General features: G+C 40.4%; 1 protein-coding gene and 1 long non-coding RNA gene across 3 annotated transcripts; one reads left to right on the top strand and one right to left on the bottom strand.

The window, feature by feature from the left end:
* Positions 1-6,023: 6,023 nt before the first annotated feature.
* LOC127924199 (uncharacterized) lies at positions 6,024-9,499 on the top strand. Of its 2 annotated transcripts, none has more exons than XR_008117123.1 (4): positions 6,024-6,129; positions 6,720-6,912; positions 7,694-7,886; positions 9,449-9,499. It is a non-coding gene; the product is annotated as an uncharacterized LOC127924199 (long non-coding RNA). The 2 variants fall into 2 exon arrangements; XR_008117124.1 differs by lacking the exon at positions 9,449-9,499 and adding an exon at positions 8,476-8,526.
* Positions 9,500-14,877: 5,378 nt separating this feature from the next.
* Positions 14,878-20,812, bottom strand: LOC127906108 (uncharacterized). Its single transcript, XM_052508649.1, has 5 exons — positions 20,648-20,812; positions 17,539-17,870; positions 17,149-17,448; positions 16,411-16,470; positions 14,878-15,940 (listed from the first exon to the last, which is right to left on the bottom strand). The coding sequence occupies exons 1-5, from the start codon at positions 20,810-20,812 to the stop codon at positions 15,646-15,648; spliced, it is 1,152 nt and encodes a 383-aa protein (XP_052364609.1). The 3' UTR covers positions 14,878-15,645.
* Between the last annotated feature and the right edge of the window lie 244 nt (positions 20,813-21,056).

The following is a 21,056-nucleotide window of genomic DNA, read 5'->3' as shown; positions in this document are numbered from 1 at the left end:
GTCATTTTTCCCATAAAATTTCAAAGGAAAACTAAATCACACAGACACACAACTTGGAAGGAGGGACGTATTGGGGGTTGTAGAGACAGACAGTGCCTCCAATAGTTAGCTTTGTTCGAGCTAAAAAGAACCGTCAGACCTAGAGTTCCGAAACTTTAGAAACCTGTTCTAGACCTCGGGTCGATAGTGCGTGGTGAGTTAGGTGGCTCTAGAAGGTTCTCGGACCGAGAAATAGCCTCGTACATTTGCAATGATTTCAATTCATTTTGACCATTACGAAAATGGCGACATTTAGAAAAGTCTCAGAGACACAAGACTAGGTGCATTGGAACCGGCTCGGCCCATAGAGACGGACCCCAACGTTTCGGTCCGATCGCTCATTCAAGGACCCCATAGCAAGGCATGGAAAAAGTGGATTTTCAGCACCAATTAGGGTTTTACTCGGGCACCGAAGGACCTATCGAGCCGAAACTCGGGATTCGGGGTCGCCTCACATAGGCCTTCACATAATGTCTGACCTGGACCCGCAGCTAGAACGTAACTATGTGTTTTACGTTTTTATTATGTTTTAAACTAATGGCGCTGTGAATTATGGGCCTGCTCTGACATATGTGATAGTTGGCTTCTAAATGAGTTGGAAAAAGTGGGTTTGGTGTCAATTGGTATCAGTTTGGTGTCAGAATGACATCTAATTGACTGGTGGACACTGACTTGCTAGTTGACTTTTGTACATTAGCAATATGTTTAAACGGAGAGGGACCATCACCAAAATGGCATTCTGAAATCAACACAAAAAATGGCATCACCATAGTCTCCAGGCTGTGCAGAGTTCAACGAGACGCCCGCTTGACCGTAGCTCGCTCTGAGTGCAGCGACCTTGAAAAAAGAAGGCGCAAAAGGAAGCCTGGCCCTCAATGTCATTTGCTTTTGGGTGACAGTGAGAGAACCGTTAGGGTGAGAAGCACAATTCGACCTCAGGTACGTTCCTGAGGTCCTCCCGATCCGTGCAAGCCTAACCTTGACCATGTGGCATTAACCCTTAATAGTTAAAATAAGGTGTTTACTTCAAAGAGTTTGCATTGACTTCTCTCCCCATAGGAATACATTGCCTGCACCCCTAAATTCAACCTGAAGCCTATGTGGGTTATGAATGACTTATGAACCTGTCTTCTATGACAGTCCATCAGACCACTATGAGGTCTACCTGTGCCAATTATAAGCTTCCTGAAGCAACCGGAAGTGGTTGAAATCACCTTATCAGTGTTGATCCATACACTGCATGCAGTTTGATAGACATAGTGCATTCAACCCTGTGTAGATCAGTCAATTCTTAACTTAAAGACTTAAAACTCAGGATTCTGTAAGTGGCTATGTCAATCAAGACATGTGTTTACTTATAGCTTCCTGTGCCAACCGGAAGTGCCTTTAATTGGGTCACACTGTCTGTTTTGAAGGGTTAGAAAAGTCACATCTCTCCAAAACTTCATATGTGTGACCAGGTAACCCTCCTAAACTGTAAATCAGTCATTTCTCCCAGCAGATGTCAAAGAAAAGCTCTCACACGCACACACAGCAAGGATGGAGTGAAAAAGTGTGGTTCTTAAAGACACAGAGAGCAGGCAATGGCATAAACATAATGTCTAGGCCGTGCCGAGTTCAACGAGATATCCCGCTTGACCGTAGCTCGCTCGGTCTGAGCGCAGCGACCATTAGAAAAGTAGGCCCAAAATGAAGCCTGCCCCACAACGTCATTTGCTTTTGGGTGACAGTGAGAGAACCGTTAGGGTGAGAAGCACAATTCGACCTCAGGTACGTTCCTAAGGTCCTTCCGATCCGTGCAAGCCTAACGTTGACCGTGTGGCATTAACCCTTAATAGTTAAAAGAAGGTGTTTACTTCAAATAGTTTGCATTGATTTCTCTCCCCATAGGAATACATTGCCTGCACCCCTAAATTCAACCTGAAGTCTATATGGGTTATGAATGCCGTATGAACCTGTCTTTGGTAACAGTCCATCAGGCCAGTATGAGGTCTACCTGTGTTGATTCTAGGCTTCCTGGACCAACCGGAAGTGGTTAAAATCACCCTAAAAGTGTTTTTCCATTACCTGCCTGCAGTTTGATAGACATAGTGCATTCAACCCTGTGTAAATCAGTCAATTCTTAACGTAAGGACTTAAAACTCAGGATTCTGTAAGTTTCTATGTCAATCAAGACATGGGTTTACTTATAGCTTCCTGTGCCAACCGGAAGTGCCTTTAATGATGTCACAGTGGCAGTTTCCAAGGGTTAAAAAGGTCAGATCTTTTCAAAACTTCATATGTGTGACTAGGTAACCCTCATGAACTGTAAATCAGTCATTTCTCCCAACAGATGTCAAAGAAAAGCTCTCACACGCACACACAGCAAGGATGGAGTGAAAAAGTGCGGTTCTCAAAGACACAGAGAGCAGGCAATGGCATAAACATAATCTCTAGGCCGTGCCGAGTTCAACGAGATATCCCGCTTGACCGTAGCTCGCTCGGTCTGAGCGCAGCGACCATTAGAAAAGTAGGCCCAAAATGAAGCCTGCCCCACAACGTCATTTGCTTTTGGGTGACAGTGAGAGAACCGTTAGGGTGAGAAGCACAATTCGACCTCAGGTACGTTCCTAAGGTCCTTCCGATCCGTGCAAGCCTAACCTTGACCGTGTGGCATTAACCCTTAATAGTTAAAAGAAGGTGTTTACTTCAAATAGTTTGCATTGATTTCTCTCCCCATAGGAATACATTGCCTGCACCCCTAAATTCAACCTGAAGTCTATATGGGTTATGAATGCCGTATGAACCTGTCTTTGGTAACAGTCCATCAGGCCAGTATGAGGTCTACCTGTGTTGATTCTAGGCTTCCTGGACCAACCGGAAGTGGTTAAAATCACCCTAAAAGTGTTTTTCCATTACCTGCCTGCAGTTTGATAGACATAGTGCATTCAACCCTGTGTAAATCAGTCAATTCTTAACGTAAGGACTTAAAACACAGGATTCTGTAAAAGCATAGCCCAGTGAGGATATGTGTTGACTTATAGCTTCCTGTGCCAACCGGAAGTGCCTTAATTGGTGTCTCAGGGGCTGTTTCGAGGGGTTAAAAAAGTCAGATCTGTCCAAAACTTCATATGTGTGATTAGGCAACCCCCATGAACTGTAAATCAGTCATTTTTCCCATAAAATTTCAAAGGAAAACTAAATCACACAGACACACAACTTGGAAGGAGGGACGTATTGGGGGTTGTAGAGACAGACAGTGCCTCCAATAGTTAGCTTTGTTCGAGCTAAAAAGAACCGTCAGACCTAGAGTTCCGAAACTTTAGAAACCTGTTCTAGACCTCGGGTCGATAGTGCGTGGTGAGTTAGGTGGCTCTAGAAGGTTCTCGGACCGAGAAATAGCCTCGTACATTTGCAATGATTTCAATTCATTTTGACCATTACGAAAATGGCGACATTTAGAAAAGTCTCAGAGACACAAGACTAGGTGCATTGGAACCGGCTCGGCCCATAGAGACGGACCCCAACGTTTCGGTCCGATAGCTCATTCAAGGACCCCATAGCAAGGCATGGAAAAAGTGGATTTTCAGCACCAATTAGGGTTTTACTCGGGCACCGAAGGACCTATCGAGCCGAAACTCGGGATTCGGGGTCGCCTCACATAGGCCTTCACATAATGTCTGACCTGGACCCGCAGCTAGAACGTAACTATGTGTTTTACGTTTTTATTATGTTTTAAACTAAAGGCGCTGTGAATTATGGGCCTGCTCTGACATATATGATAGTTGGCTTCTAAATGAGTTGGAAAAAGTGGGTTTGGTGTCAATTGGTATCAGTTTGGTGTCAAAATGACATCTAATTGACTGATGGACACTGACTTGCTAGTTGACTTTTGTACATTAGCAATATGTTTAAACGGAGAGGGACCATCACCAAAAGTGACATTCTGAAATCAACCCTAACGAGCCATGGAGATGAACCAGAATCACTGCCCAGCTATCCCGAGTTCATCGGGCCAGTCAATTTCACATTCCTGCAGGATTTTTATAGCATGACAAATTCGTGATGGTACCTGCCCATTGAACCATATTGCAAATGCACAGTGACTTTGCAAAAGTGAGAAAACATAAACAAATGGACATGATGAAATCAACACAACGAGTGATGGAAATGTACAACTATCACTGCTCAGCCATCCTGTGTTCATCAGACCAGTCAATTTTGCATTTTTGAGCATGTCAAATTTCATATGGTAAATGCACATTGAAACATATTGCAAATGCGCGCGCACTTGCAATATGATTCTATAGTGTAAAAACATCACCTAATGGACATGATGAAATCAACACAACAACGAGTGATGGAAATGTACAACTATCACTGCTCGGCCATCCTGTGTCCATCAGACCAGTCAATTTTGCATTTTTGAGCATGTCAAATTTCATATGGTAAATGCACATTGAAACATATTGCAAATGCGCGCACTTGCAATATGATTCTATAGTGAAAAAACATCACCTAATGGACATGATGAAATCAACACAACGAGTGATGGAAATGTACAACTATCACTGCTCAGCCATCCTGTGTTCATCAGACCAGTCAATTTTGCATTTTTGAGCATGTCAAATTTCATATGGTAAATGCACATTGAAACATATTGCAAATGCGCGCACTTGCAATATGATTCTATAGTGAAAAAACATCACCTAATGGACATGATGAAATCAACACAACGAGTGATGGAAATGTACAACTATCACTGCCCGGCCATCCTGTGTTCCCATAGCGAGCATTAATATCAGAATGACCGGTAAATGCATTTACAACCATATTTTAATTTTTGGGTTACCAGTTGCACAACAATGCACGTGCATTTGCAATATGATTCTATAGTGAAAAAACATCACCTAATGGACATGATGAAATCAACACAACAAGTGATGGAAATGTACAACTATCACTGCTCGGCCATCCTGTGTTCATCAGACCAGTCAATTTCACATTCCTGCAGGATTTTTATAGCATGACAAATTCGTGATGGTACCTGCCCATTGAACCATATTGCAAATGCACAGTGACTTTGCAAAAGTGAGAAAACATAAACAAATGGACATGATGAAATCAACACAACAGGTGATGGAAATGTACAACTATCACTGCTCAGCCATCCTGTGTTCATCAGACCAGTCAATTTTGCATTTTTGAGCATGTCAAATTTCATATGGTAAATGCACATTGAAACATATTGCAAATGCGCGCGCACTTGCAATATGATTCTATAGTGAAAAACATCACCTAATGGACATGATGAAATCAACACAACGAGTGATGGAAATGTACAACTATCACTGCTCGGCCATCCTGTGTCCATCAGACCAGTCAATTTTGCATTTTTGAGCATGTCAAATTTCATATGGTAAATGCACATTGAAACATATTGCAAATGCGCGCGCACTTGCAATATGATTCTATAGTGTAAAAACATCACCTAATGGACATGATGAAATCAACACAACGAGTGATGGAAATGTACAACTATCACTGCCCGGCCATCCTGTGTTCCCATAGCGAGCATTAATATCAGAATGACCGGTAAATGCATTTACAACCATATTTTAATTTTTGGGTTACCAGTTGCACAACAATGCACGTGCATTTGCAATATGATTCTATAGTGAAAAAACATCACCTAATGGACATGATGAAATCAACACAACAAGTGATGGAAATGTACAACTATCACTGCTCGGCCATCCTGTGTTCATCAGACCAGTCAATTTCACATTCCTGCAGGATTTTTATAGCATGACAAATTCGTGATGGTACCTGCCCATTGAACCATATTGCAAATGCACAGTGACTTTGCAAAAGTGAGAAAACATAAACAAATGGACATGATGAAATCAACACAACAGGTGATGGAAATGTACAACTATCACTGCTCAGCCATCCTGTGTTCATCAGACCAGTCAATTTTGCATTTTTGAGCATGTCAAATTTCATATGGTAAATGCACATTGAAACATATTGCAAATGCGCGCGCACTTGCAATATGATTCTATAGTGAAAAAACATCACCTAATGGACATGATGAAATCAACACAACGAGTGATGGAAATGTACAACTATCACTGCTCGGCCATCCTGTGTCCATCAGACCAGTCAATTTTGCATTTTTGAGCATGTCAAATTTCATATGGTAAATGCACATTGAAACATATTGCAAATGCGCGCGCACTTGCAATATGATTCTATAGTGTAAAAACATCACCTAATGGACATGATGAAATCAACACAACGAGTGATGGAAATGTACAACTATCACTGCCCGGCCATCCTGTGTTCCCATAGCGAGCATTAATATCAGAATGACCGGTAAATGCATTTACAACCATATTTTAATTTTTGGGTTACCAGTTGCACAACAATGCACGTGCATTTGCAATATGATTCTATAGTGAAAAAACATCACCTAATGGACATGATGAAATCAACACAACAAGTGATGGAAATGTACAACTATCACTGCTCGGCCATCCTGTGTTCATCAGACCAGTCAATTTCACATTCCTGCAGGATTTTTATAGCATGACAAATTCGTGATGGTACCTGCCCATTGAACCATATTGCAAATGCACAGTGACTTTGCAAAAGTGAGAAAACATAAACAAATGGACATGATGAAATCAACACAACAGGTGATGGAAATGTACAACTATCACTGCTCAGCCATCCTGTGTTCATCAGACCAGTCAATTTTGCATTTTTGAGCATGTCAAATTTCATATGGTAAATGCACATTGAAACATATTGCAAATGCGCGCGCACTTGCAATATGATTCTATAGTGAAAAAACATCACCTAATGGACATGATGAAATCAACACAACGAGTGATGGAAATGTACAACTATCACTGCTCGGCCATCCTGTGTCCATCAGACCAGTCAATTTTGCATTTTTGAGCATTTCAAATTTCATATGGTAAATGCACATTGAAACATATTGCAAATGCGCGCGCACTTGCAATATGATTCTATAGTGAAAAACATCACCTAATGGACATGATGAAATCAACACAACGAGTGATGGAAATGTACAACTATCACTGCTCGGCCATCCTGTGTCCATCAGACCAGTCAATTTTGCATTTTTGAGCATGTCAAATTTCATATGGTAAATGCACATTGAAACATATTGCAAATGCGCGCGCACTTGCAATATGATTCTATAGTGTAAAAACATCACCTAATGGACATGATGAAATCAACACAACGAGTGATGGAAATGTACAACTATCACTGCCCGGCCATCCTGTGTTCCCATAGCGAGCATTAATATCAGAATGACCGGTAAATGCATTTACAACCATATTTTAATTTTTGGGTTACCAGTTGCACAACAATGCACGTGCATTTGCAATATGATTCTATAGTGAAAAACATCACCTAATGGACATGATGAAATCAACACAACAAGTGATGGAAATGTACAACTATCACTGCTCGGCCATCCTGTGTTCATCAGACCAGTCAATTTCACATTCCTGCAGGATTTTTATAGCATGACAAATTCGTGATGGTACCTGCCCATTGAACCATATTGCAAATGCACAGTGACTTTGCAAAAGTGAGAAAACATAAACAAATGGACATGATGAAATCAACACAACAGGTGATGGAAATGTACAACTATCACTGCTCAGCCATCCTGTGTTCATCAGACCAGTCAATTTTGCATTTTTGAGCATGTCAAATTTCATATGGTAAATGCACATTGAAACATATTGCAAATGCGCGCGCACTTGCAATATGATTCTATAGTGAAAAAACATCACCTAATGGACATGATGAAATCAACACAACGAGTGATGGAAATGTACAACTATCACTGCTCGGCCATCCTGTGTCCATCAGACCAGTCAATTTTGCATTTTTGAGCATGTCAAATTTCATATGGTAAATGCACATTGAAACATATTGCAAATGCGCGCGCACTTGCAATATGATTCTATAGTGTAAAAACATCACCTAATGGACATGATGAAATCAACACAACGAGTGATGGAAATGTACAACTATCACTGCCCGGCCATCCTGTGTTCCCATAGCGAGCATTAATATCAGAATGACCGGTAAATGCATTTACAACCATATTTTAATTTTTGGGTTACCAGTTGCACAACAATGCACGTGCATTTGCAATATGATTCTATAGTGAAAAACATCACCTAATGGACATGATGAAATCAACACAACAAGTGATGGAAATGTACAACTATCACTGCTCGGCCATCCTGTGTTCATCAGACCAGTCAATTTCACATTCCTGCAGGATTTTTATAGCATGACAAATTCGTGATGGTACCTGCCCATTGAACCATATTGCAAATGCACAGTGACTTTGCAAAAGTGAGAAAACATAAACAAATGGACATGATGAAATCAACACAACAGGTGATGGAAATGTACAACTATCACTGCTCAGCCATCCTGTGTTCATCAGACCAGTCAATTTTGCATTTTTGAGCATGTCAAATTTCATATGGTAAATGCACATTGAAACATATTGCAAATGCGCGCGCACTTGCAATATGATTCTATAGTGAAAAACATCACCTAATGGACATGATGAAATCAACACAACGAGTGATGGAAATGTACAACTATCACTGCTCGGCCATCCTGTGTCCATCAGACCAGTCAATTTTGCATTTTTGAGCATTTCAAATTTCATATGGTAAATGCACATTGAAACATATTGCAAATGCGCGCGCACTTGCAATATGATTCTATAGTGAAAAACATCACCTAATGGACATGATGAAATCAACACAACGAGTGATGGAAATGTACAACTATCACTGCTCGGCCATCCTGTGTCCATCAGACCAGTCAATTTTGCATTTTTGAGCATGTCAAATTTCATATAGTAAATGCACATTGAAACATATTGCAAATGCGCGCGCACTTGCAATATGATTCTATAGTGTAAAAACATCACCTAATGGACATGATGAAATCAACACAACGAGTGATGGAAATGTACAACTATCACTGCCCGGCCATCCTGTGTTCCCATAGCGAGCATTAATATCAGAATGACCGGTAAATGCATTTACAACCATATTTTAATTTTTGGGTTACCAGTTGCACAACAATGCACGTGCATTTGCAATATGATTCTATAGTGAAAAACATCACCTAATGGACATGATGAAATCAACACAACAAGTGATGGAAATGTACAACTATCACTGCTCGGCCATCCTGTGTTCATCAGACCAGTCAATTTCACATTCCTGCAGGATTTTTATAGCATGACAAATTCGTGATGGTACCTGCCCATTGAACCATATTGCAAATGCACAGTGACTTTGCAAAAGTGAGAAAACATAAACAAATGGACATGATGAAATCAACACAACAGGTGATGGAAATGTACAACTATCACTGCTCAGCCATCCTGTGTTCATCAGACCAGTCAATTTTGCATTTTTGAGCATGTCAAATTTCATATGGTAAATGCACATTGAAACATATTGCAAATGCGCGCGCACTTGCAATATGATTCTATAGTGAAAAACATCACCTAATGGACATGATGAAATCAACACAACGAGTGATGGAAATGTACAACTATCACTGCTCGGCCATCCTGTGTCCATCAGACCAGTCAATTTTGCATTTTTGAGCATTTCAAATTTCATATGGTAAATGCACATTGAAACATATTGCAAATGCGCGCGCACTTGCAATATGATTCTATAGTGTAAAAACATCACCTAATGGACATGATGAAATCAACACAACGAGTGATGGAAATGTACAACTATCACTGCCCGGCCATCCTGTGTTCCCATAGCGAGCATTAATATCAGAATGACCGGTAAATGCATTTACAACCATATTTTTATTTTTGGGTTACCAGTTGCACAACAATGCACGTGCATTTGCAATATGATTCTATAGTGTAAAAACATCACCTAACGGAGATGATGAAATCAACACAACGAGTGATGGAAATGTACAACTATCACTGCTCGGCCATCCTGTGTCCATCAGACCAGTCAATTTTGCATTTTTGAGCATGTCAAATTTCATATGGTAAATGCACATTGAAACATATTGCAAATGCGCGCGCACTTGCAATATGATTCTATAGTGTAAAAACATCACCTAATGGACATGATGAAATCAACACAACGAGTGATGGAAATGTACAACTATCACTGCTCGGCCATCCTGTGTTCATCAGACCAGTCAATTTTGCATTTTTGAGCAAGGTCAAATTTCATATGGTAAATGCACATTGAAACATATTGCAAATGCACGTGCACTTGCAATATGATTATATAGTGAAAAAACATCACAAAATGGACATGATGAAGTCAACACAACGAGTGATGGAAAGGAACAACTATCACTGCCCGGCCATCCCGAGTTCATCAGGCCAGTCAATTTTGCATTTCTGCAGGATTTTTGAGCATGTCAAATTTCTTACGTCATTTGGCCCACAAAAAATCCTTATGCACAATTAAAAAAATATATAAAAAAATATGATAATAAAATTGGACAAAAGTATATTCATACAGTTCTTACACATGTGTAATTGACAAAAAAATTGAAAGAATTTCAAAAACGGTCCAGAAAGCACTTTTTTAAGGGTGTGTGAAGTTTTTTCAAAATTTTGACATTTTTGACTTTTGACTTTTGACTTCCTATGAAATCATATTGGAATTGGACAAAACATATTCCTTATGCGCATGTAAAAAAAAAAAAAAAAAAAATTATGATAATAAAATTGGACAAAAGTATATTCATACAGTTCTTACACATGTGTAATTGACAAAAAATCGAAAGAATTTCGAAAAACGGTCCAGAAAGCACTTTTTTATGGGTGTGTGAAGTTTTTTACAAAATTTTGACATTTTTGACTTTTGACTTTTGACTTCCTATGAAATCATATTGGAATTGGACAAAACATATTCCTTATGCGCATGTAAAAAAAAAAAAAAAAAAATTATGATAATAAAATTGGACAAAAGTATATTCATACAGTTCTTACACATGTGTAATTGACAAAAAATCGAAAGAATTTCGAAAACGGTCCAGAAAGCACTTTTTATGGGTGTGTGAAGTTTTTACAAAATTTTGACATTTTTGACTTTTGACTTTTGACTTCCTATGAAATCATATTGGAATTGGACAAAACATATTCCTTATGCGCATGTAAAAAAAAAAAAAAAATTATGATAATAAAATTGGACAAAAGTATATTCATACAGTTCTTACACATGTGTAATTGACAAAAAATCGAAAGAATTTCGAAAAACGGTCCAGAAAGCACTTTTTTTATGGGTGTGTGAAGTTTTTTACAAAATTTTGACATTTTTGACTTTTGACTTTTGACTTCCTATGAAATCATATTGGAATTGGACAAAACATATTCCTTATGCGCATATAAAAAAAAATAAAAAAATTATGATAATAAAATTGGACAAAAGTATATTCATACAGTTCTTACACATGTGTAATTGACAAAAAAATCGAAAGAATTTCGAAAAACGGTCCAGAAAGCACTTTTTTAAGGGGTGATAAGTTTTTGAAAAAAAGTTCATTTTTTCAAAATTTTACTTTTGGACATTAATTTGGGTTACATCTCCAATATGAAAAACCCCGGTGGAGCGCATTTGCCCCCTGTTGAATTTTTAAAGTGTTACAACTGGCAATTACCATATGGCATTTGCAATACACTTTGGATGAATCAACGCCGAATTGGGTGGTATTGGCCAATGTGTATATGGTTTGTCCGATGCCAATGACATGCCATTCATTTTTGTCCAATACAGGGGGGTATTCCCTTACAGATGGAAGGAAGTAGTGAAAGTCTATACAATTAGAGAACAGATTACTTATCCTCTCCTCTTGAAATCTCATCTGAAAAGCAATGACCCAGGTGGGATCTGCTCAGTCTCAGCCTGCCATAAGTTAATGTGTTCATCTGTTGGGCATTGAAATTCACATCAGGTTTTGTTAGTTATCACATGGTGAAGATTGCTTGCTCTGTGGTGTAGATCTTAAATTAGATCACTTCTTTAGGGAAGTAAACAAATCGTGCAAAACGTAATTCTACAATAATGACCAAAGTAAACCCACAAGAACATACACTCTCTCTAGTGTCTGTTGGTGGGTTAAGTTAACTTATGTAAAATGAGGACCACTGTAAAAGCATCCTCTCCGTGCTCTCTTTGACTCTCTTACACTCCCTGTACTCTGTTAGAATCTAGAGGACTTTACTCATCTAAAAACAACAGGGCTCTCAATAGGCCCTTTGTTCAATCTGAGCCTCAACTATCCTGTTGAAGTACCACTTAGAAATAAATATATGTTGGAATGCCCTCCTCTCGCTCACTGGTGGGCTCATGGTCTCTAACAGGTAGTCTATCTATCCACAGTGGAGAGGGAAGTTCTACAAGTTGAACACAGTGACTATATCACACTTGTACTCACAGGCCTGTGCACTTAACAATAGGTATTAGCCTACACATGCTAACTAACATGTCACGAAAACCTTAGTGGTGGGTTTTACGCCATCAAAAGGAACATAACATTCAACATCCCAGTTAGGATCTGGCAAAGAATACTTGAATCAGTTATTGCCCTCTGTTTGTGAGGTCTAAGGTCCACTCACAAACCAAGAATTAAGATTGCATGCATCATTTTCCAAAAACATTCTCTGTGCAAAACATAGAACACCAAATAATGCATGTAGAGCAGAATTCAGACAATATCTGATCATTATCAAAATCCAGAAAAGAGATGTTAAATTCTACAACCACTTAAAAAGAAGTGATTCCCAAACCTTCCATAAGAAAGCAATCATCTACGGAGAGATTAACCTAGAGAACAGTCTCCTCAGCAAGCTGGTCCTGGCATTCTGTTCACTAACACAAACAGACCCCAGAACAGCAACACAATTAAACCCAACCAAATCATGAGAAAACAAAAAGACAATTACTTGACACTACAAAGAACTAGCCAAAAAACTAAGCATACTGGACTGCTATTTGGCTCTAAACAGAGACTACAGTGGCAGAATACCTGAACACTGTGACTGACCCAAAAGTAAGGAAATCAGCATAGCCTTGCTATTGAGAGAGGCCGCCGTAGGCATAGCCCTCTCTCTCTCTCTCTGCCCACAAAATGTGGAAACTGAGCTGCATGTCCTTACCTCCTGCCAAATGTATGACCATACTAGACACATATTTCCTTCAGATTACACAGACCCACATAGAATTTTAAAACAAATCAAATTTTGATAAACTCCCATATCTATCACGTGAATTCCACAGTGTGCCAACATAGCAGCAATATTTGTGACCTGTTTCCACAAGAAAAGTACAGTCAGTGAAGCAAACACCATTGTCAATACAAACTACACTGAACAAAACTATGAACGTAAGGTGTTGGTCTCTTTTTTCATGAGCTGAAATAAAAGATTCCAGAAATGTTCCAGTTGCACAAAAAGCGTATTTCTCAAATTTTGTGCACAGATATGTTAATATCCCTGTTAGTGAGCATTTCTCCTTTGTCAAGATAATCCATCCACCTGACAGGTGTGGCATATCAAGAAGATAATTAAACAACATGATCACACAGGTGCACCTTGTGCTGGGGACAATAAAAGGTCTCTAAAATGTGGAGTTGTCACAACACTGCAGATGTCTCAAGTTGAGGGAGCGTGCAATTGACATGCTGACTGCACGAATGTCCACCAGAGCTGTTGCCACTGAATTGAATGTTAACTTTTCTACCATAAGCCGCCTCTGTCGTTTTAGAGAATTTGGCAGTACTTCCAACTGGCCTCACAACCGGAGACCACGTGTAACCACTCCAGCCCAGGATCTCCACATCCAGCTTCTTCACCTGCGGGATCATCCGAGACCAGCCACCCGGACAGCTGATAAAACTGTGGGTTTGCACAACTGAAGAATATCTGCACAAACTTTCAGGAACAATCTCAGGAAAGCTCATCGGTGTGCTCGTCGTCCTCACCAGGGTCTTGACCTGACTGCATCGCAACCGATTTCAGTGTGCAAATGCTTACCTTTGATGGCCGCTGACACGCTGGAGAAGTGTGCTCTTCATGGATGAATCCCAGTTTCAACTGTACCGGGCAGATGGCAGACAGCATTGTGTAGGGGAGCGGTTTGCTGATGTCAACATTGTGAACAGAGTACCCCATGATGACGGTACGGTGGGGTTATGGTATAGGCAGGTGTAAGCTACGGACAACAAACCCAATTGCATTTTATCGAGATACTGTGACGAGATCCTGAGGCCCATTATCGTGCCATTCATCTGCTGCCATCACCTCATGTTTCAGCATGATAATGCACAGCCCCATGTTGCAAGGATCTGTATTCAAAGCTGAAAATGTCCCCGTTCTTCCATGGCCTGCATACTCACAAGACATGTCATCCATTGAGCATGTTTTGGTTTCTCTGGATCGACATGTACAACATGTTCCTGTTCCCGCCAATATCCATTAACTTCGCACAGCCATTGAAGGAGTGGGAAAACATTCCAAAAGCCACAATCAACAGCCTGATCAGCTCTCATGCAGCGCGAGATGTGCCGCATTGCATGAGGCTAATGGTGACTGGTTTTCTGATCCACATCCCTACTTTTAAGGTATCAGTGACCAACAGATGCATATCTGTATTCACAGTCATGTGAAATCCATAGTTTAGGGCCCAATTCATTTATTTCAATTGACTGATTTCCTTATATGAACTGTAACTTTCACCAAAAAAAAATAAAAAAATGCAACATGCAACAATCAGTTTATATTGATCTGTCTATTTATTTTCCCTTTTGTAATTCAAATATTTGCATAGTTACAACACTGTACATAGTCAGCAATATAACATTTGAAATGTTAATTTCATATTATTTATTTCACTTTTGTTTAATATCTATTCCACTTACATTTGCAAATGTAAACATGTTTCCAATGCCAATAAAGCCCCTTGTTTTCCTTTAGGAGGGAGCAGTAATGAGACCTGATGATGGACCTAATTTGGCATCAACACCTGAATGAGAAAAGTGCTACAGTGCCTCAGGCCCTGCCAATGTCAACAGCATGAGTGTGTCCCAAATGGCACCCTTTCACTTATACAGTGCACAACTTTTGACCAGGGAATAAATAGGGTGCCATTTTAAGAAGCAACCACGTCTTTGTTCACCGGCCCTGACTGACTGAAGCCCTGTAAAACAACACATTTCACTGCACCTATCCCGTGTTTGTGACAATAAGGCACTCACCTGTCAGTTTATTAGGTACACCACCTTGTTCACAAAAATGGATTGCTCCTACAGACAGTGGCTTGCTTGGATCGCTTCTACGTGGCCGTGGCATTACTATGTAAAGCAGGCATCGAGGCATTCGATTGAACAGCTAGTGACCTATGCGACTGAGCGTGGTATGATCGGTGTGTTACGGATACACGTATCCTGTGTGTGTGTGTGTTTCTTTTCTCTCCTTCTCCCCTCACAGGTGAAAATCATCACTCCCCAATCAGTCACCAATCATCAATCAGAAGACACACCTCCTCCTGTTTCCTACCCAATCACCGTTCCTTTCCCTTTGTTTAAAAACCCTGTCAGTTGTTTGGTGTTGCGCTCAATCTCTCTGTAAATGCCATGTCTGTAGATCGCTCTCGCTTTGTGTATTGACCTCTGTTTCACGCTCTCTTTGTGTATTGACCTCTGTTTCACGCTCTCTTTGTGTATTGACCTCTGTTTCACTCTCTCTTTGTGTATTGACCTCTGTTTCACTCTCTCTTTGTGTATTGACCTCTGTTTCACGCTCTCTTTGTGTATTGACCTCTGTTTCACGCTCTCTTTGTGTATTGACCTCTGTTTCACTCTCTTTTGTGTATTGACCTCTGTTTCACTCTCTCTTTGTGTATTGACCTCTGTTTCACGCTCTCTTTGTGTATTGACCTCTGTTTCACTCTCTCTTTGTGTATTGACCTCTGTTTCACTCTCTCTTTGTGTATTGACCTCTGTTTCACGCTCTCTTTGTGTATTGACCTCTGTTTCACTCTCTCTTTGTGTATTGACCTCTGTTTCACGCTCTCTTTGTGTATTGACCTCTTCACTCTCTCTTTGTGTATTGACCTCTGTTTCACGCTCTCTTTGTGTATTGACCTCTGTTTCACTCTCTCTTTGTGTATTGACCTCTGTTTCACTCTCTCTTTGTGTATTGACCTCTGTTTCACTCTCTCTTTGTGTATTGACCTCTGTTTCACTCTCTCTTTGTGTATTGACCTCTGTTTCACGCTCTCTTTGTGTATTGACCTCTGTTTCACGCTGTGTATTGACCTCTGTTTCACGCTCTCTTTGTGTATTGACCTCTGTTTCACGCTCTCTTTGTGTATTGACCTCTGTTTCACGCTTTTGTATTGACCTCTGTGTATTGACCACTGTTTCACGCTCTCTTTGTGTATTGACCACTGTTTCACGCTCTCTTTGTGTATTGACCACTGTTTCACGCTCTCTTTGTGTATTGACCACTGTTTCACGCTCTCTTTGTATTGACCACTGTTTCACGCTCTCTTTGTGTATTGACCACTGTTTCACGCTCTCTTTGTGTATTGACCACTGTTTCACGCTCTCTTTGTGTATTGACCACTGTTTCACGCTCTCTTTGTATTGACCACTGTTTCACGCTCTCTTTGTATTGACCACTGTTTCACTGTTTGACCACTGTTTCACGCTCTTTTGTATTGACCACTGTTTCACGCTCTCTTTGTGTATTGACCACTGTTTCACGCTCTTTTGTGTATTGACCACTGTTTCACGCTCTCTTTGTGTATTGACCACTGTTTCACGCTCTCTTTGTGTATTGACCACTGTTTCACGCTCTCTTTGTGTATTGACCACTGTTTCACGCTCTCTTTGTGTATTGACCACTGTTTCACGCTCTCTTTGTGTATTGACCACTGTTTCACGCTCTCTTTGTGTATTGACCACTGTTTCACGCTCTCTTTGTGTATTGACCACTGTTTCACGCTCTCTTTGTGTATTGACCACTGTTTCACGCTCTCTTTGTGTATTGACCTCTGTTTCACGCTCTCTTTGTGTATTGACCACTGTTTCACGCTCTCTTTGTGTATTGACCACTGTTTCACGCTCTCTTTGTGTATTGACCACTGTTTCACGCTCTCTTTGTGTATTGACCACTGTTTCACGCTCTCTTTGTGTATTGACCACTGTTTCACGCTCTCTTTGTGTATTGACCTCTGTTTCACGCTCTCTTTGTGTATTGACCTCTGTTTCACTCTCTCTTTGTGTATTGACCTCTGTTTCACGCTCTCTTTGTGTATTGACCTCTGTTTCACGCTCTCTTTGTGTATTGACCTCTGTTTCACTCTCTCTTTGTGTATTGACCTCTGTTTCACGCTCTCTTTGTGTATTGACCACTGTTTCACGCTCTCTTTGTGTATTGACCTCTGTTTCACGCTCTCTTTGTGTATTGACCACTGTTTCACGCTCTCTTTGTGTATTGACCACTGTTTCACGCTCTCTTTGTGTATTGACCACTGTTTCACGCTCTCTTTGTGTATTGACCACTGTTTCACGCTCTCTTTGTGTATTGACCACTGTTTCACGCTCTCTTTGTGTATTGACCACTGTTTCACTCTCTCTTTGTGTATTGACCACTGTTTCACGCTCTCTTTGTGTATTGACCACTGTTTCACTCTCTCTTTGTGTATTGACCACTGTTTCACGCTCTCTTTGTGTATTGACCACTGTTTCACGCTCTCTTTGTGTATTGACCACTGTTTCACTCTTTGTATTGACCTCTGTTTCACTCTGTGTATTGACCTCTGTTTCACTCTCTCTTTGTGTATTGACCACTGTTTCACGCTCTCTTTGTGTATTGACCACTGTTTCACGCTCTCTTTGTGTATTGACCTCTGTTTCACGCTCTCTTTGTGTATTGACCACTGTTTCACGCTCTCTTTGTGTATTGACCTCTGTTTCACGCTCTCTTTGTGTATTGACCACTGTTTCACGCTCTCTTTGTGTATTGACCACTGTTTCACGCTCTCTTTGTGTATTGACCTCTTGTTTGAGCACCTCCATAGCACTTTGTCATCACCTGTGAGTATTGTTTTTGGTTATGGTGTTTGCTGGTGGGAAAAGGGGGAACCAAGACAAGTCGCTCATGGGCATACACTACCTATAGGTAAACGTTGTTAAATACACTAGTTAGAACTGGGTGGACCACTCACTGTATTTGTGGTTAGTTAGCTGTAGTTAAAGTGGGCTAGTCTAGCTTAGGGGTGTTTTTGAATAATTGGTTCTTTCCTTGGGTCCAGCTCAGCCCCTTTTCCTGCTCCCTCCATTAGTGTGTTTAATAAACCCTGAGTTTGACGGTAGATTTCAGTTGTTGTAGTTATTGCGTTCTCACTTTTACTTTGTCACTATTAGAATTTGTATAAGTTATGTAGATCAATTAAGAATTTAAAGTGACTCCAACACAAATGCTGCGTACACATTTTAAGAATCTAGCAAAACGAACCGCTTCCTTGGCAACCATGTGTTTTTTGTGTGGCCAGTTGTCCAGCCCTTTGTCCACTGATCTCCATAGATGGTTGTCAGCATGTTTGTATGCTCTGCAAAAACACATGCATGTTTTTAGTACACAATTTTTGATTTCCTTATTTAACTGTTATTTAATTGATTTATTACACAGTGCCTACACATTGATCGGCTACAAAATAATATATTTTTTAAAGAAAATGCACCGAAATACCTTTAGTTTTGGTGATCCTCTCAGCTCCGGCTTATTTTTAAAGTCCTCTCATGGTTACTGTCCGAACACTGGAATGGGTAGCACCATAGAAAGAAGCAGGCTTGATGAAAACTGTCCATTTCGTCTGTTCTCTTTGGTTGCAATGTAATTTTTGCAGGTAGGGGGATGTTCACACCTACAGTAGCCAGGCTATAAAGAGTCTATTGTCCTGCTAATCAGTCTACAAGTGTTTGAAAACCTGTTTTCAAAATGCCACCAGCTGTCCATCACTACTGTAAATAAAAACAGCATCTTGTTTACATTCTTTATTGTAACCACAATGTCACAAATAATTTGTATCTACCTTTCCAATTACTTTTAGAGTTTGGGATTTACAAATGTGTGCTTTTCATGTCATTAATAAAAAATCCAGTTTGGATTTAAGTATAACTTTTTGAGTGACTCCTTTAGTGAGAGGTCTAAATGCCTTAATATTTAATCATATCTGCCCTCCGAATTCATTTCTAAGGGGCATTTTTTCACGCCATTAGTCGCTACATTGTTTTAGTTTGAATGCGTCTGCTAAATGACTTAAATGTAAATGTAATGTGCAGACTGGCACTAAGAACAGTGGGAATGTTTCCCTAGTCAGCGCCATTATTAGTGCAATGCCTTGCACAACTCAAGCATTGTACCACATGACCAGTTGGGAGTGGGCTACAGTACTACAGTAAGAGCAAAATAATAAAATAAGATTTGTTTAAACTTTAGTGTAACAATAGTTTTAGTAAGTTCTACTGATCGTGCACAATTATCAGTTTCTATTTAGTTTTATGCCGCCCATTCATTGTCAGAGACACAGTAGGACCCAAAAGCATAATCAGTGCTCTAACTCCCCCTTGAGCTGGTCTGGAGCAATGACGTGGTGATGCAGGGTACCGTACTAAACCACAAATTACCTCTAAATCCCGTAGCATAATCGCAAAACTTTTAGTGGAGCAATCACTGTAGATATTCCATTAAAATCAGCCATTTCCAGCTACAATAGTCCTTTACAACATTAACAATATCTACACTGTATTTCTGATCAATTTGTTATTTTAAAACTTTTCTTTCAAAAACAAGGAAATGAACCCAAACTTTTGAACGGTAGTGTAAGTGCTGCTTTACGTTTTATGCATCAGTGATTACCTACTGCTCTACACAGTGGTGTACATGTAACCTAAAATGTCTAAAACTCTAGACGAGTGACATACCTGCTACACAAAGTGATTACCTGCTTCTTAAACTCTGAAGTCTACACCAATAACATCTCTTGTGTATTGCTACGCCTTGACTGTTTCGAGGAGACAAACTACCTCTAATATCTAGACACAATTATTCAATGTACTACAGAAAAATAACATACTTCGCCCTGCACCTGGTGAGTTTGTGTCTGTGGAATCCAGTCAGTTCTGAACAAATTCTTATTTACAATGACTGCCTTGTTCAGGTGCAGAACGACAGATTTTTTACCTTGTCAGCTCAAGGATTCGATCCAGCAACCTTTTGGTTACTGGCCCAACACTCTAACCACTAGGCGATCTGCCACCACATAATGGTGTCTTTAATGTGCTAATCTCCATCCATTATCGGTCAACTCATCCAGAGAGGACATCACACCCCCACAGGGGATATTACTAAGTAATTCAAAAAAGCTGGGCTCTGATGTGTAGCATACTGTCACTTCATACATGGGTAGGTGCACACACACGTCTAGGTCTCGGTAGATGACATCACTTACACAACGGCCGCTAGCTAGCGATTCCACAAACTCACCAGGTGCAGGGCGAAGAAGAGGATGATGAGGACTCCGCAGGACAGCATGGATAGGCCTAGTAGCAGCACCAGAGGCTGGTACTGGCTGATACAGGAGAACTTCCTGTACAGGGCCTCATGTTTCAGCTCCTGGTCATTTAACAGGTACTTCCCTTTAGCCGGCATGGTGGTGGTGGTGACCTGTTCACTACTAAAACCCTGATAAAAGGTTACGGGCTGCTGGTTTTAACAGAAGCATTTTTGTCAGCTTCCACTGTCTAAGAGTTGCTGAATTTCCTCTCCACCACTCCTCACACAGGTATGGTAGGCAGGGAATAACGCTGAAAACACCACCCCACAGTGTAGGGCAGGGTAGGAGCCGTCTTCTGCTGTGACTGAGACAGACGTGTGTGTGTGTGTGTGTCTACAG

Source organism: Oncorhynchus keta, unplaced genomic scaffold (assembly GCF_023373465.1).
Source record: "Oncorhynchus keta strain PuntledgeMale-10-30-2019 unplaced genomic scaffold, Oket_V2 Un_contig_37_pilon_pilon, whole genome shotgun sequence".
In the NCBI taxonomy this organism is placed as follows: Eukaryota; Metazoa; Chordata; class Actinopteri; order Salmoniformes; family Salmonidae; genus Oncorhynchus; species Oncorhynchus keta.
The sequence above is the reverse complement of the archived record's forward strand: the minus strand, read 5'-3'. Positions and strand labels throughout refer to the sequence as shown.